Source organism: Lampris incognitus, chromosome 14 (assembly GCF_029633865.1).
Source record: "Lampris incognitus isolate fLamInc1 chromosome 14, fLamInc1.hap2, whole genome shotgun sequence".
NCBI classification, from domain to species: domain Eukaryota; kingdom Metazoa; phylum Chordata; class Actinopteri; order Lampriformes; family Lampridae; genus Lampris; species Lampris incognitus.
The window spans coordinates 50739114-50753632 of record NC_079224.1 but is presented as its reverse complement, the minus strand read 5'-3'; the positions used below and the strand labels follow the sequence as shown (position 1 = coordinate 50753632).

Genomic DNA, 14519 nt, shown 5'->3' with positions numbered 1-14519 from the left:
TATATAGAGATAAAAGACAAAAGATCAGTGCATTCTTAAATCAAAATGAACAATAAATAAAAAACAAAAAAATCTAGCTGTTTCAAGTATGTGAGAGGTCATATATGTTGAGAGTTCTTATGGCCTGTGGATAGAAACTTCTCTTTAGTCTCTCTGTTTTGGCCCTACGACTACAGAGGCATCTACCAGACCCCAATAGCCTGAACAGTCCGTTGTTAGGGTGAAACGTGTCGCTCATGATCTTCTTGGCTCTCGTCCTCACCCTTCTGGTGTAAGTGTCCTGCAGGATGGGGAGGGATGTTCTGGTGGTGCGTTCAGCTGAGTTGACCTGCAGAGAGTGATCGAACGCACCACTCTCTGCAGGTCAACTCGATCACGGACAGAACAGTTTCCATACCAAGCGGTGATGCAACCTGTTAGGATGCTCTCCACAGCCGAGGAATAGAATGTCTTCAGGATGGAGGGTGAGACCTTGAATTTCCTCAGCCTTTGGAGGAAGTAGAGCCTCTGTCTGGACTTCTTTAGAGTGTGCTGAGTCCAGGTGAGGTCTTCAGTGATGTCTACGCCGAGGTATTTAAAGCTGGAGACCCTCTCCACAGGTTCCCCATTGATCTTTAGTGGATTGTATCCTTTCCCCTGCTGTCTCCTGAAGTCCACCACCATTTCTTTGGTCTTGCTGACGTTCAGGGTCAGGTTGTTGGACTGGCACCACTGTGCCAGGTCATCTGCTTGGTTCAGATAGGCCTGTTCGTTTGTTGTTGGAAATCAGGCCTATTACCACTGCGTCGTCTGCAAATTTGATGATGGAGGTGGGACTGTCTTGTGGCTTTGCAGTCATGTGTGTAGATGTTATACAGCAGAGGGCTAAGCACACAACCCTGAGGAGCGCCTGTGTTGAGGATCAATGTTCCAGAGGTTAGGCCGCCCGCCCTAACCACCTGGGACCAGTCAGTGAGAAAGTTGTATACCCAATTGCCCAACGGGGCGTTGATTCCTAATGACCTCATCTTCGTGACCAGATTGAGGGGGACTATAGTATTAAACGCTGAACTGTAGTCAATGAACAGCATACGTACGTAGTTCCCTCTTCCCCCATCCAGGTGGGTTAAGGTGGTGTGCAAGAGGTTGGAGATGGCATCGTCTCTGCACCTGTTGTTTTTATAGGCAAACTGGAGGGGGTCGAATGAGCTGGGCAGGGATGAGCAGATGAAATCTTTCACCAACCTCTCAAAGCACTTCATCACTACTGACATCAGGGCCACTGGTCGGTAGTCATTCAGGCATGATGAGCTGTTGTTCTTTGGCACAGGGACAATAATGTACTGCTTGAAGCATGACTAAACAACAGCTTGGGCCAGGGATGTGTTAAAGATGTATGTAAACACTGGAGCTAGCTGGTTAGCGCAGGACTTTAAGACCCAGCCAGGGATCTCGTCAGGCCCTGCAGCTTTCTTGCCATTTACCCCCCTAAGGACCCTCCTCACATCGCTCTCAGTGACGGTGAATGGGGGTTTCCCGCTGTCTACTGTGGCCATTTGGCTGTTGTTGGTGCCGTTAGCCTCGTAGCGTGCGTAAAACACCTTCAGTTTGTCAGCTAGGGAGGGATCCACACTCATATCCGAGCAAGGCTTGTTTTTAAAATCCGTAATGACCCGTAGTACATTCCACACGCGGGCGGAGTCACCTTCATTAAAGTCGGTTTCCACTTTGTCGTTATAGCGCCACTTAGACTCTTTGACTGTCTTCCGCAGGCCATAACACACTGCTTTATAATCAGTCATGTCACCAGAAATCAGCCCTGCATTGTCTGCAGTGGTGCGAGCTGTTAATGCCGATCAACTTGCTGTATTGACCCATGGTTTCTGGTTTGGGGAGATCTTAATCTTGACAGTCGGAATGATAGCATTTGTTAGCATAGTGATGTAACTCACTGCTACTTCCATAAACTCCCTGACATTAGCCGAGGTCGTGCGGAACATCTCCCAATCAGCGTTCTCAAGAGCATCCTGCAACATGGCTACCGAATGGTCAGCCCAGCGCTTCACCTCTTTCGTCACCGGGGATTCCCTTAGGATTTTTTTATTGATATTTTGGTAGGAGGAGGAATGCGGCATGGTCTGACTTGCTGAACGCAGTTTAGGGAGATGGCTTTATAGCTCTCCCTAAACTGCGTGTAGCAGTGAGCCAGTGTATTTCTTCCTCTCGTGGGGAAGTGAATATGTTGTTTAAATTCTGACATGCCCCGGGTAAGACTTGCTTTGTTAAAGTCGCCGACCACTATGAAAGCAGCCCCCGGATACCGTTGTTGTTGTTTGTTTATCACCTCCTGCAGCTCGGATACGGCAATGTCAGTGTTGGCTTGTGGTGGAATATAGATTGCTGTGATGATTACTGATGTCAACTCGCAGGGCAGGTAGAATGAACGGCACATGATGGTTGGATGCTCGAGGTGGGGAGAGCAGGACTGCGAGAGAACCGTAACGTTCCTTGGGTCACACCGCTTGTTGTTTCTCATGAAGCAGACTCTTCCACCTTTGGATTTGCTGGACTCCTCTGTTCTATCCATATGGACAGTGGAGAAGTGTTCAGTAAATGCGTGGTCCGGTACGGTGGGGGTCAACCAGGATTTGGTGAAACACAGGATGTTACAGTCTCTAATGTCCCATTGGAATTGTATCCTCGCTCTGATGTCATCCAGCTTATTCTCTAATGATTGAACATTTGCGAGAAGGATGCTCGGCAAGGGTGGGCGGTTTGCCTGGCTCCTCAGCCTGTTTCTGACCCCAGCTCGTTTCCCTCGATGTTTTTGGGCCTTCTCCTGATCCCAGTGTAATCTTTCCAAAGTAAACAATCTTCATTACTGTGGCTGACGCTTCGGAAAATCTCCGCTGGTAACCCTGTTGCGGTCCCAGGGAACTGATTTCTAATCTTTAAAAGCGTATCGCGATCATATGCGATCATATTAAAGATAAATTCGGTAAAACATTAAAAAGGAAGTAAGTAAAACATAAGATAAGACATAAAATAAGACACAGTCTAAACGGAGCAACCCCGGTTGCGTCTGGTCTCACCCGGGCTACCTCAGGGAGAGCAACAGAGGAGGGATCTCTCTCCCAAGATGAACAGACATGCAATTCATGTTGTGTTTACTGAATTAACACAAATTACAGATACAACATTGAAAGAGGATAACAGAATTTTATAATGGAATTATAAAATATATGAAGAAGATGATGAGGAGAACGCCAAGCAGTGTCCAGAAGCCACCGGAACAGCCCAGGACCTTTGCCAAATCAAATATGCAGCTCATAAATCAGATTTCCACACCGGATGAGTTGAGGCCCAGGTTACCAATGACTGTCACCGGTACTGTTGGCCAGCAGGGTGCCAGTGGAAACTGCTACTGTTGGGCAAAGGAGAAGGAGGACAAGAAGGCATGTCCAGCGGCAGCTGGAGAAGAGGAAAGGAAGGAGTATAGAGGTGAGAGTCAGAAATTTGAATGTTGGCACCATGGCTGTTAAAGGGAGAGAGCTGACTGATATGATGGGGGAGAAGGAAGGTAGATATACTGTGTGCAAGAGACCAGGTGGAAGGGGTGTTAGGCCAGGAGCATTGGAGGTGGTTTCAAACTCTTCTACCATGGTGCAGATAGGAGGAGAAATGGGGTTGGGATAATTCTGAAGAGTATGTCAAGAGTGTGTTGGAGGTGAAGAGAGTGTCAGACAGAGTGATGAGTATGAAGCCGGAAATGGAAGGTGTGATGATGAATGTTATCAGCGCATATGCCCCGCAAGTTGGGTGTGAAATGGAAGAGAAAGAAGAATTCTGGAGTGAGTTGGATGAAGTGGTGGAGAGTGTACCCAAGGCGGAGAGAGTGATGATTGGAGCAGACTTCAATGGACATGTTGATGAAGGGAACGGAGGTGATGAGGAGGTGATGGGCAGGTATGGTGTCAAGGACAGAAATGTGTAAGGACAGACAGAAGTGGATTTTGCGAAATGGATGGAAATGGCTGTGGTGAATACATATTTCAAGAGGAGGGAGGAAGACAGGGTGACGTATAAGAGTGGAGGAAGGTGCACACAGATGGACTATATCTTATGTAGAAGGCACAATCTGAAAGGGATTGGAGACTGCAAGGTGGTGACGAGAACATAGTTGGGCAGCATCACATGGTGGTCTGTAGGATGATTTTGGGGATCAAGAAGAGGAAGAGAGAGAAGGCAGAGCCGAGGATCAAATGGTGGAAGTTGAAGAAGGAAGACTGTTGTGTGGAATTCAGGCAGGAGTTAAGACAGGCACTGGCTGGTAGTGAAGAGTTACCGGCTGGCTGGGCAGCCACTGCAGAAATAGTGAGGGAGACAGCTATGAAGGAACTTGGTGTTTCATCTGGACAGAGGAAGGAAGACAAGGAGACTTGGTGGTGGAATGAGGAAGTACAGCAAATTATACAGAGGAAGAGGTTGGCAAAGAAGAAGTGGGATAGTCAGAGAGATGAAGAAAGTAGACAGGAGTACAAGGAGATGCAGCATAAAGTGAAGAGAGAGGTGGTAAAGGCAAAGGAAAAGGCATATGGTGAGTTGTATGAGGGGTTAGACACTAAGGAAGGAGGAAAAGTCTTGTACCGATTGGCAGGACTGAGGTGGGACTGATGTGCAGCAGGTTAGGGCGATGAAGAATAGAGATGGAAATGTGCTGACAAGTGAGGGGCTGATATATGAAGAAAATGAGAGAGAGAGAAGGTTGGATGATGTGGGGATAGTGAATGAGGAAGTGCGTTGGATTAACAAGGAGGAGGTGAGGGCAGCTATGAAGAGGATGAAGAGTGGAAAGGCAGTTGATCCGCATGACATACCTGTGGAGGCATGGAGGTGTTTAGGAGAGATGGCAGTGGGGTTTTTAACTAGATTGTTTAACACAATCTTGGAAAGTGAGAGGATGCCTGAGGAGTGGAGAAGAAGCATACTGGTACCGATTTTCAAGAACAAGGGTGATGTGCAGAACTGTAGCAACTACAGAGGTATAAAGTTGATCAGCCACAGTATGAAGATTTGGGAAGGAGCAATAGAAGCTAGATTAAGAGGAGAGGTGATGATTTGCAAGCAGCAATATGATTTCATGTCAAGAAAGAGCACCACAGATGCGATGTTTGCTTTGAGAATGTTGATGGAGAAGTATAGAGAAGGTCAGAAGGAGGTACATTGTGTCTTTGTAGATTTAGAGAAAGCATATGACAGGGTGCTGAGAGAGGAGGTGTGGTATTGTATGAGGAAGTTGGGAGTTGCAGAGAAGTATGTAGGAGTGGTGCAGGATATGTATGAGGGCAGTGTGACAGTGGTGAGGTGTGCAGTAGGAATGACAGATGGGTTCAAGGTGGAGGTGGGATTACATCAGGGATCGGCTCTGAGCCCTTTCTTGTTTGCAATGGTGATGGACAGGTTGACGGAGAAGATCAGGCAGGAGTCTCCGTGGACTATGATGTTTGCGGATGATATTGTGATCTGTAGTGAGAGTAGGGTGCAGGTTGAGGAGAGCCTGGAGAGGTGGAGGTATGCACTGGAGAGAAGAGGGAATGAAAGTCAGTAGGAGCAAGACAGAAAACATATGCGTGAATGAGAGGGAGGACAGTGGAATGGTCAGGATGCAAGGAGTAGAGGTGACGAAGGCATATAAGTTTAAATACTTGGGGTCAACTGTCCAAAGTAGCAGGGGGTGCAGGAGAGAGGTGGAGAAGAGAGTGCAGGCAGGGTGGAGGGGGTGGAGAATAGTGTCAGGAGTGATGTGTGACAGAAGAGTTAAAGGGAAGGTTTACAAGATGGTAGTGAGACCAGCTATGTTATAAGGTTTGGAGACAGTGGCACTGATGAAAAGACAGGAGGTGGAGCTGGAGGTGGCAGAGTTGAAGATGATAAGATTTTCACTGGGAGTGATGAAGAAGGACAGGATTAGGAACGAGTATATTAGAGGTACAGCTCAGGTTGGACGGTCTGGAGACAAAGCAAGAGAGGCAAGATTGAGATGGTTTTGACACGTGTGGAGGAGAGATGCATGGTATATTGGGAGAAGGATGCTGAGTATGGAGCTGCCAGGGAAGGGGAAAAGAGGAAGGCCAAAGAGGAGGTTTATGGAGGTGGTGAAGGAGGACATGCTTGTGGCTGGTGTGACAGAGGGAGATGCAGAGGCCAGGAAGAAATAGAAACGGATGATCCGCTGTGGCGCCCCCTAACGGGAGCAGCCGAAAGTAGTGATGGTAGATCAATGGAAAGGCAGGGATCCAACATAACGCCAAGATTTTCTGCTGCCACACTTGGTGAAATCACAGAGTTGTCAAGCGTTACTGTTACTTGATCAAATTGGTGTGTATGTCTAGCAGGGATTGAAACTCCTGATGAAGAGGGTGATTGCAGTCAGACAGGATGGAATTAGCCCTCTTCACCACCTGACTGTTATACAGAACAGGCAAGCTACTCTGCTGGACACCAATAATTTTGCTGCTTGTATTCACTATTTCAGTCTTGGATTTGATATTTCAATTGCCGTACCAACAGATGAGGGAAAATGATAAGATCGATACTATGTAGGATTTGAAAAAGAGAGTCATTAGGGACCCATCAACATGAAACTTTGCGAGTTTTTATAAGCACAAAAGTCGTTGCTGATCTCACATACAAACCATTTCAGTATTGCATTCAAAACTGAGATTTTTATTGATGATTGAACTAAGGTATTTCTAGCTTCCATCTCACTGTCCTTTCTTCTGTTGCCTGGAGGCAAATTAACTCCTCTTCTTCTTTTATTAATTCTTCAGTCATAAAAGTCTGTATTTTACATTTTACACAAAAGATATGGGAAAATGGGGCTTAATACACTTGGTATGTTTCGAGGACAATCAACTAATAAAGACAACGTCCGCCAACTGTTCAGCGGACTGTCTGTGAGTGTACGTGTCTGCTCGCTGTTTTCTGAAAACAGCAAGGAAACAACAATAAAATGAATACGTTTTCTGTCTTAACAGGTGACGGCCAAAGTGAAACAAGTCAAAGACAATGTGAGCAGTACCTCAGGTAAAATTGCTTCCTGGATGCTTCATCAACATTTTGCCGTTTCTTCCATTTGCGATCAGATTCAGAATCAGAAACTCTTGTATTGCCATGTGCATTGCATGCACTAGGAATTTATCTTGGCGTTGTTGGTACAGAGAATAAAATAAGATAAAATGAAAATAAAGTAAAATAAGTATTTAAAAAAAAATTAAACTGATCAGCCAAAACATTAAAACCACCTGCCTAATATTGTATAGGCCCCCTCATGCCGCCAAAACATCTCTAACGTGTTGACAATTTTTAGACGATCTGAGGACATGCAATTAGAAACATTTTTGATAAAGCTTGTTGGCAGAATATCAAGGCAGCAGGAGGATTTCAGGTGTTGTGGTTGATGGGATCAAAATATGTCATGCTATTTGAACTAATTTTAGGTGGACTTGGGGACAACACATGCCCTGTACCTAGCGTGGAGGAACAGGTTGCCTGTCTAATTTTCTGAATTTTGTCATTAAAGAAGGAGGCAAATTAATTGCAGGCCCTGCGAGATAGAAATTCAGAGGCAACTGCCACTGGGGGGGTTTGTTAGCCTGTTGACTGTAGAAAACAAGGCAGGTAGATTATTATTGTTTTTGGCAATGATGTCAAAAAAGTAAGACCACCTTGCATTTCTCAGTTACAAATTATAAATGCGCAGTCTCTCTTTATAGATGTCATAATGAACAGTAAGATTTGTTTTTGGCCACCTGCGTTCAACTTTACGACACTCTTTTTTTCTATTCTGACCAACGTGGCATATCTCCATGGAGATCTTTTCTTACCAGAAACCACCACCTTCACCTTAGCAGGTGCAATAGTATCAATAATCGCTGTAATTTTAGAATTACAATGATCTACAAGCTCACTGACTGAGACCAGAGAGAGGGCAGGTGTGGGCGAGAAAGCCTGAATGAATATTTCACTGGTGCTTTCAGTGATATGCTGTTTTGTGATTACCTGTTTCAGCATTTGTGCACACGGAGATAGTACTCTCAAAGAAAACACAGAAAATGATCGGAGAGAGCGACATCAGTCACCACAACCTTAGCAGTGTTCAGACCCTTGGAGACAATTAAATCCAGAGTGTGCCCCTTGTTGTGTGTTGGCTCCGTCACATGCTGAGTCAGACCATAGTTATCAAGAACACAACACAGTTCTTTAGTGCCTCTGTCCTGGGGATTGTCAGCATGGATGTTTAAATCACCAGCAGTAACTACACTGTCAAATTCAATACAGATCATGGACAGCAGCTCACTTAAGTCATCAAAAAAGTTTTCATTGTAACTAGGTGGCCTATAGATATTTGAAAATATAACTCAAGGAGAGGAATTCAACTGAAGAGCCACATATTCAAAACAAGCAAAATTTCCCTAAGATATCTTCTTGCATTGGTGCAAATCATTACACAAAATGGCAATTCCACCCCCTTTCTTATGCTGTCTGGTTTCGCTCACAAAACTGAAATTGGCAGGGGTTGATTCAATAAGAACAGTGCACTTTGGGGTTGATCTTCGCTGTCTGTGGTGGGCTGTAAAAGCAACAGAGGGTCCATACCCAGTAAACAGAGGATGACATGAGCTAGCTGAAGGCGTGGGGAGGGTAAGGACACCTGGCTGATCGAATTACAAACATGGAGCGCAAATATCCAGACTCTCTTCATTATCCTTGGGGATTTTAACAGAGCAAACCTCAGCCACGAACTGCCAAAATACAGACAGTATGTTAAATGTCCCACCAGAGACAAAAACACTCTGGATCATTGCTACACAATATTAAAGGACCCCTATTGCTCTGTCCCCCGTGCAGTCCTGGGCCTGTCTGATCACTGTCTGATTCATCTCATCCCAACCTACAGGCAGAAACTAAAACCTGCAAAGCCTGTGGTTAAAACTGTGAGGAAGTGGACCAATGAGTCAAAACTGGAGCTCCAGGCCTGCCTTGACTGCACTGACTGGAGTTTTTTTGAGGCTGCATCTGCAGACCTGGATGAACTTACTGACAGTGTGACATCTTACATTAGCTTTTGTGAGGACGTGTGTGCCCACCAAAACCTTCTGTACCTTTAACAGCAATATGCCCTGGTTCTCAGCTAAACTCAGGCAGCTTCGTCAGGCCAAAGAGGAAGCCTACAGGAGTGGAGATAGGATCCGGTATAACAAAGCCAGAAATACACTCACAAAGGAGATCATAGTGACAAAAAGGTGCTACTCTGAAAAAATTAAGAACGTGTTTTCTGCCAACGACCCATCATCAGTCTGGAGCGGTCTGAAAGACATTACCAACTACAGGAGCCATCTCCCCACACTGCAGGGAACCATCAACTGGCTGACGACCTAAATGGGTTTTACTGCTGGTTTGAAAAGCAAACTTTCACACACCTCCCCCTCTGCGGCCACAACACACAACCAACTGCACTTCCTGCCAGCCACTCCCCATCGAACCACCACCCACACTCAGGACCTGTGTTGAAGACGTGTGCCAACTCTTCCAGAGACAGAAGATCAGGAAGGCACCAGGCCTGGATGGTGTGTCACCCTCCTGTCTTAAAGTCTGGGCTGACCAGCTGGCCCCCATTTTCACAATGATCTTCAACAGATCACTGGAGCTGTGTGAAGTCCCCTGCTGCTTTAAGAGCTCGACTATCATCCCGGTCCCCAAGAAACCCTGTATCACAGGATTAAATGACTACAGGCCATGCCCTAACATCTGTGGTCATGAAATCCTTCGAGAGACTGGTGTTGGCCGACCTGAAGGAAATCACAGGCCCCTTGCTCGACCCCCTGCAGTTTGCTTACCAAGCAAACAGGTCAGTGGGTGATGCAGTCAACATGGGATTGCACTGCATCTTCTATCACCTAGATACCACAGGGACATGCGCAAAGGTCCTGTTTGTGGACTTCAGCTCAGCATTCAACACCATCATCCCAGATATCCTCCACTCCTACCTCACCTAGCTCACTGTACCAGCCCCCATCTGCCATTGGATTAAAAACTTCCTGACAGACAGGAGGCAGCTGGTGAGGCTGGGGAAAATCCCGTCCAGCACCCAGACAATAAGCAGTGGAGACCCCCAGGGATGTGTACTCTCTCCTCTACTCTTCTCCCTCTACACAAATGACTGCACCTCAAGTGACCCGTCTGTTAAACTCCTGAAGTTTGCAGATGACACAACCATCATTGGCCTTATCCAGGATGGTGATGAGTCTACATATAGATGAGAGGTTAATCAGCTGACCCTCTGGTGTGACCATAACAACCTGGAGCTGAACACGCTCAAAACAGTAGAGATGACAGTGGACTTCAAGAGGAGCCCCCCAACACTGCCCCCTCACCGTACTCAACAGCATGGTGTCTACAATCTCCCAGGACCTAAGGTGGGCATCCAGCATAGACACAATCATCCAAAAGGCCCAGCAGAGGATGTACTTTCTCCACCAGCTCAAGAAGTTCAACCTGTCTCAGGAACTGCTGACTCAGTTCAACACTGCATTAATCCAGTCTGTCCTCTGCACATCCATCACTGTCTGGTTTGGATTGACCACCAAACAGGACAGGGACAGACTACAACAGAGAGTTAAGTCTGCAGAGAAAATAATTGGTGCCAACCTGCCATCCATTCAGGCCTTATACACCTCCAGACTCAGGAAACGGGCAGGCAACATCACTGCAGACCCTTCACACCCTGGTAACAACCTGTTCCAACTCCTCCCCTCTGGTAGGTGCTACAGAGCACTGTACCCCAAAACGCCCAGATATAGAAACAGTTTCTTTGCACAGGCTGTCATTTAAATGAACACTTCACACTGTCAATAAATCCAACCATGTTGTATAATTATAATAATCAGTACATTCATGTAGCGCTTTTCTGGACACTCAAAGTGCTTCACATTGAAAGGGGTAACTCACCTCAACCACCACCATGTGTAGCATTACCTGGGTAATGCACAGCAGCCATGTTGCAGCAGAACGCTCACCACACATCAGCTTGAGGTGGAGAGGTAGGAATCATTGAGCCAATTACATGGAGGATGATGAGGTGGCCAGATGCAGAGAGCCAGGTTGGGAATGTTGCCAGGACACTGAGGACCCCCTATTCTTTGTGATAAGTGCCATGGGGTCTTTAATGACCCCAGTGAGTCAGGACCTCGGTTTAACGTCTCATCTGAGGGACGGCGTCTCCTACAGCACAGTGTCCCCGTCACTGCACTGGGACATTGGGATTTTTTAAAAAAAATTTTTTAGAACCAGAGGAAAGAGTGACTCCTACTTGCCTACCAACACCACTTCAAGATTCATGATTCTTTATTTGTTATGCCTCATTACAAAAGTATAAGAGTAAAATTCTTGAGTTTCGGCTTCTCAACACCACAGCAACAATAGTAACTGAACAACAACAAAACAGAAAAAAAAACAGCAACAATAATAGTGTGTGATGTATGTAAGGTGCTGTGTGTGTGTGTGTGTGTGTGTGTGTGTGTGTGTGTGTGTGAACCGATGATCCGCTGAAGACCACAGGTCAGTACCATCTGTCGGCACCAGGCTTAGTGTCTTTTAATGTTCTTTGTTCAAAAGCCTGGTTGCTTGGTGGAAACAGCTGTTTCGGAGCCTACTGGTCCGGGCTTTGAGGCTGCGGTTCCGCTTGCTTGACAGTAGCAGCTGGAACAGTCCATAGTGGGGGTGGCTGAGGATTTTGATAATCCTACGGGCTTTGCTGACACAGCGTCCATTGTATATGTCCTGGATGGAGGGAAACTCGCATTCACTGATGTCCTGGGCCGTCCACACAACCCTCTGCAGTGTTTTGTTGTTGTGCGCAGTACAGTTCCCATGCCAGGTGGTGATGCATCCAATCAGGACACTCTCGGTTGTGCCTCTGCAGAAGGCCCGTAGAATCCTGAGCCCCATGCTGAACTTCTTCAGTCACCTCAGGTGAAAGGCGTTGCTGTGCCTTTTTCACCACATGGTTGGTGTGTTCATCCCAAGTGAGGTCCTCGGTAATGTGGACACCGAGGAACTTGAAGCTCTTGACCCTCTCTACAGCAGTCTCGTTGATGATGATGGGGTCCAGCCTCCCCCCTCTCTTCCTGTAGTCCACAATCAGCTCCTTGGTTTTGTCGACATTGAGAGAGGTTATTCTCCTGGCACTTCTGGCAGCAACTCTTTTCCCGGGAGGTCTCCCATCCAAGTACTAGCCAAGCCCATACCTGCTTAGCTTCCATCATTTGGCAGAGCCAGGGTACATGTTGATGTGGCTGCCGGCAAATGTATATACAGTACTGTACATTGTACGTATACTGGTACACTCTGTCATGTACATCTACCTCAGGCATGTATATAAGTAACCTGCTAACATCTGTTTCAGCATCTCTGATATATTCTCTGCACCATTGCACCTTATCACCTCTTATTACACCTGTATAAGTCAGTCCTTGTGTATATACGTGAAGACTGTTGTGTTGTAGTGTTGTTATTCTATGTTAAGTACACTGAGAGAGCCACAATACCAGAGTCACATTCCATGTAGTGCAAACCTACATGGCCAATACACATGATTCTGATTCTGATAGACACTGATGAGCCAAAACATTATGACCACTCACAGGTGAACCGAATAATAATACTGATTATCTCCAAACAAGCACTCAAAACCTTAGACAAGAAGCCATTCACTTTTCATCATTGCCATAGTCTATAAAAGTATAATCTACTTAAAAAAAAGTGTGCCTAGTTTATAAGATCTTGCATGGTTTAGCTCCTCTTCTTCCTCTGTCCAGCTTCATCAACTTCAAATCTACCACAAACAGAGCTACTAGAGGTGCAGCTAGAGGGGACTGCATGATCCCACTCAGCAGAAATGCATGTAGACAGGCCATCTTCTCCTTTAGAGCATCACATCAATGGAATTCAGTACCACAGTCAGTTAGAGCCCCCATCCTATCATTCATTTAAGTGTCATGTCAAGAAATGACTTATTAATAACCAACAATGTCAACACTGATGCTATTCACACACACCTTTAACGTGTTGTTTAACTGTCGCACATAAACTGTGTTGTATGTCTGCTTTTTTGTATATATTATTTTCTATATTCTCTTTATTATCTTTTTCTACATTATTTGTATATTCTGTATATATTGTTTGTTTGCTGGTTTTTCTTGTATATTAACTATGTTGTATGTTCATTTTTTTGTATTACTTGTACTATTTTATTGTCCTAGGATGCCTAACAACATCAGGCAAAGGGACTGCCGCTGGAAACTAGCCTCTCCGCTAACTCGGGTACATTTACACTTGTTAAATGTTGATTAATGTGTATTGTCTCTCCCAAATAAACGTTTAAACTAAACTAAACACTGTTTTCATGCAACTCGCAAAAGTATGTGTATTTCAAATTATGGGGTAAGTTTGTGGAATGGTCTAGATGGTTTAGATGAATGGTCTAGATGGTTTAGATGAATGGTCTAGATGGTATAGATGGATGGTCTAGATCAGGGGTGGCTAACCATGTGCCGTGGAGAGCCATGTATGCAGGTTTTCATTCGAGCCGGACTCCACACCAGGTGATTTCACTGATTAGCAACCCTACAACCAGAGCGGAAGAATGTATAAGTGAAATCACCTGGTGTGGAGTCGGGTTGGAATGAAAACCTGCATACACATGGCTCTCCATGGCACATGGTTAGCCACCGCTGGTCTAGCTGGTATAGATGAATGGTCTAGATGGTTTAAGTGAATGGTTTAGATGAATGGTCTAGATGGCTTAGATGAATGGTATAGATGAATGGTCTAGATGGTTTAGATGAATGGTCTAGATGGTTTAGATGAATGGTCTAGATGGTATAGATGAATGGCCTAGATGAATGGTCTAGATGGTCTAGATGAATGGTCTAGATGGTTTAGATGAATGGTCTAGATGGTTTAGAGGAATGGTCTAGATGGTATAGATGAATGGTTTAGATGAATGGTCTAGGTAGTTTAGGTGAATGGTCTAGGTGTTATAGATGAATGGTCTAGATGGTTTAGATGAATGGTCTAGATGGGATAAATGGTCTAGATGGTTTAGATATTACATTACATTACAGTCATTTAGCCGACGCTTTTATCCAAAGCAACTTACAATAGGTGCATCATTAACGTAGGAAATCAGGAGAACTACTAGTCATCAGAGGTCATACGTGCATCTTCTCTCTAAACAAGCAAATGAGTGAATACAATACGTGCTAAGAACAAGTAACAGGGTAGTAGTTCTTTAAGAGGGGAGTTTTCAACCTGCACCAAAAGATGGGCAGGACTCCGCTGTCCTGACATCAGTGGGGAGTTCATTCCACCACTGTGGGGCCAGGACAGAAAAGAGCCGTGACCGGGTCGATCAGCAGCAGGGGCCTCTGAGCGATGGGGCAACCAGGCGTCCCGAGGCAGCAGAGCAAAGTGGTCGG

At 45.6% G+C, this 14519-nt stretch overlaps 1 protein-coding gene across 2 annotated transcripts in view; it reads left to right on the top strand.

Moving 5' to 3' along the window:
* dnajc1 (DnaJ (Hsp40) homolog, subfamily C, member 1) overlaps positions 1–14519 on the top strand; it is a 54590-nt gene that overhangs the window by 32131 nt on the left and 7940 nt on the right. The window contains exons 10-11 of one of the 2 annotated variants that reach the window (XM_056293273.1): positions 7017–7065; positions 13302–13405. In XM_056293273.1, the coding sequence (XP_056149248.1) occupies positions 7017–7065; positions 13302–13345 (93 nt within the window). In that variant the 3' untranslated portion in view covers positions 13346–13405. Of the gene's footprint in view, positions 1–7016; positions 7066–13301; positions 13406–14519 lie in introns of those variants that run through there. The other variant, XM_056293272.1, reaches the window with a different exon arrangement.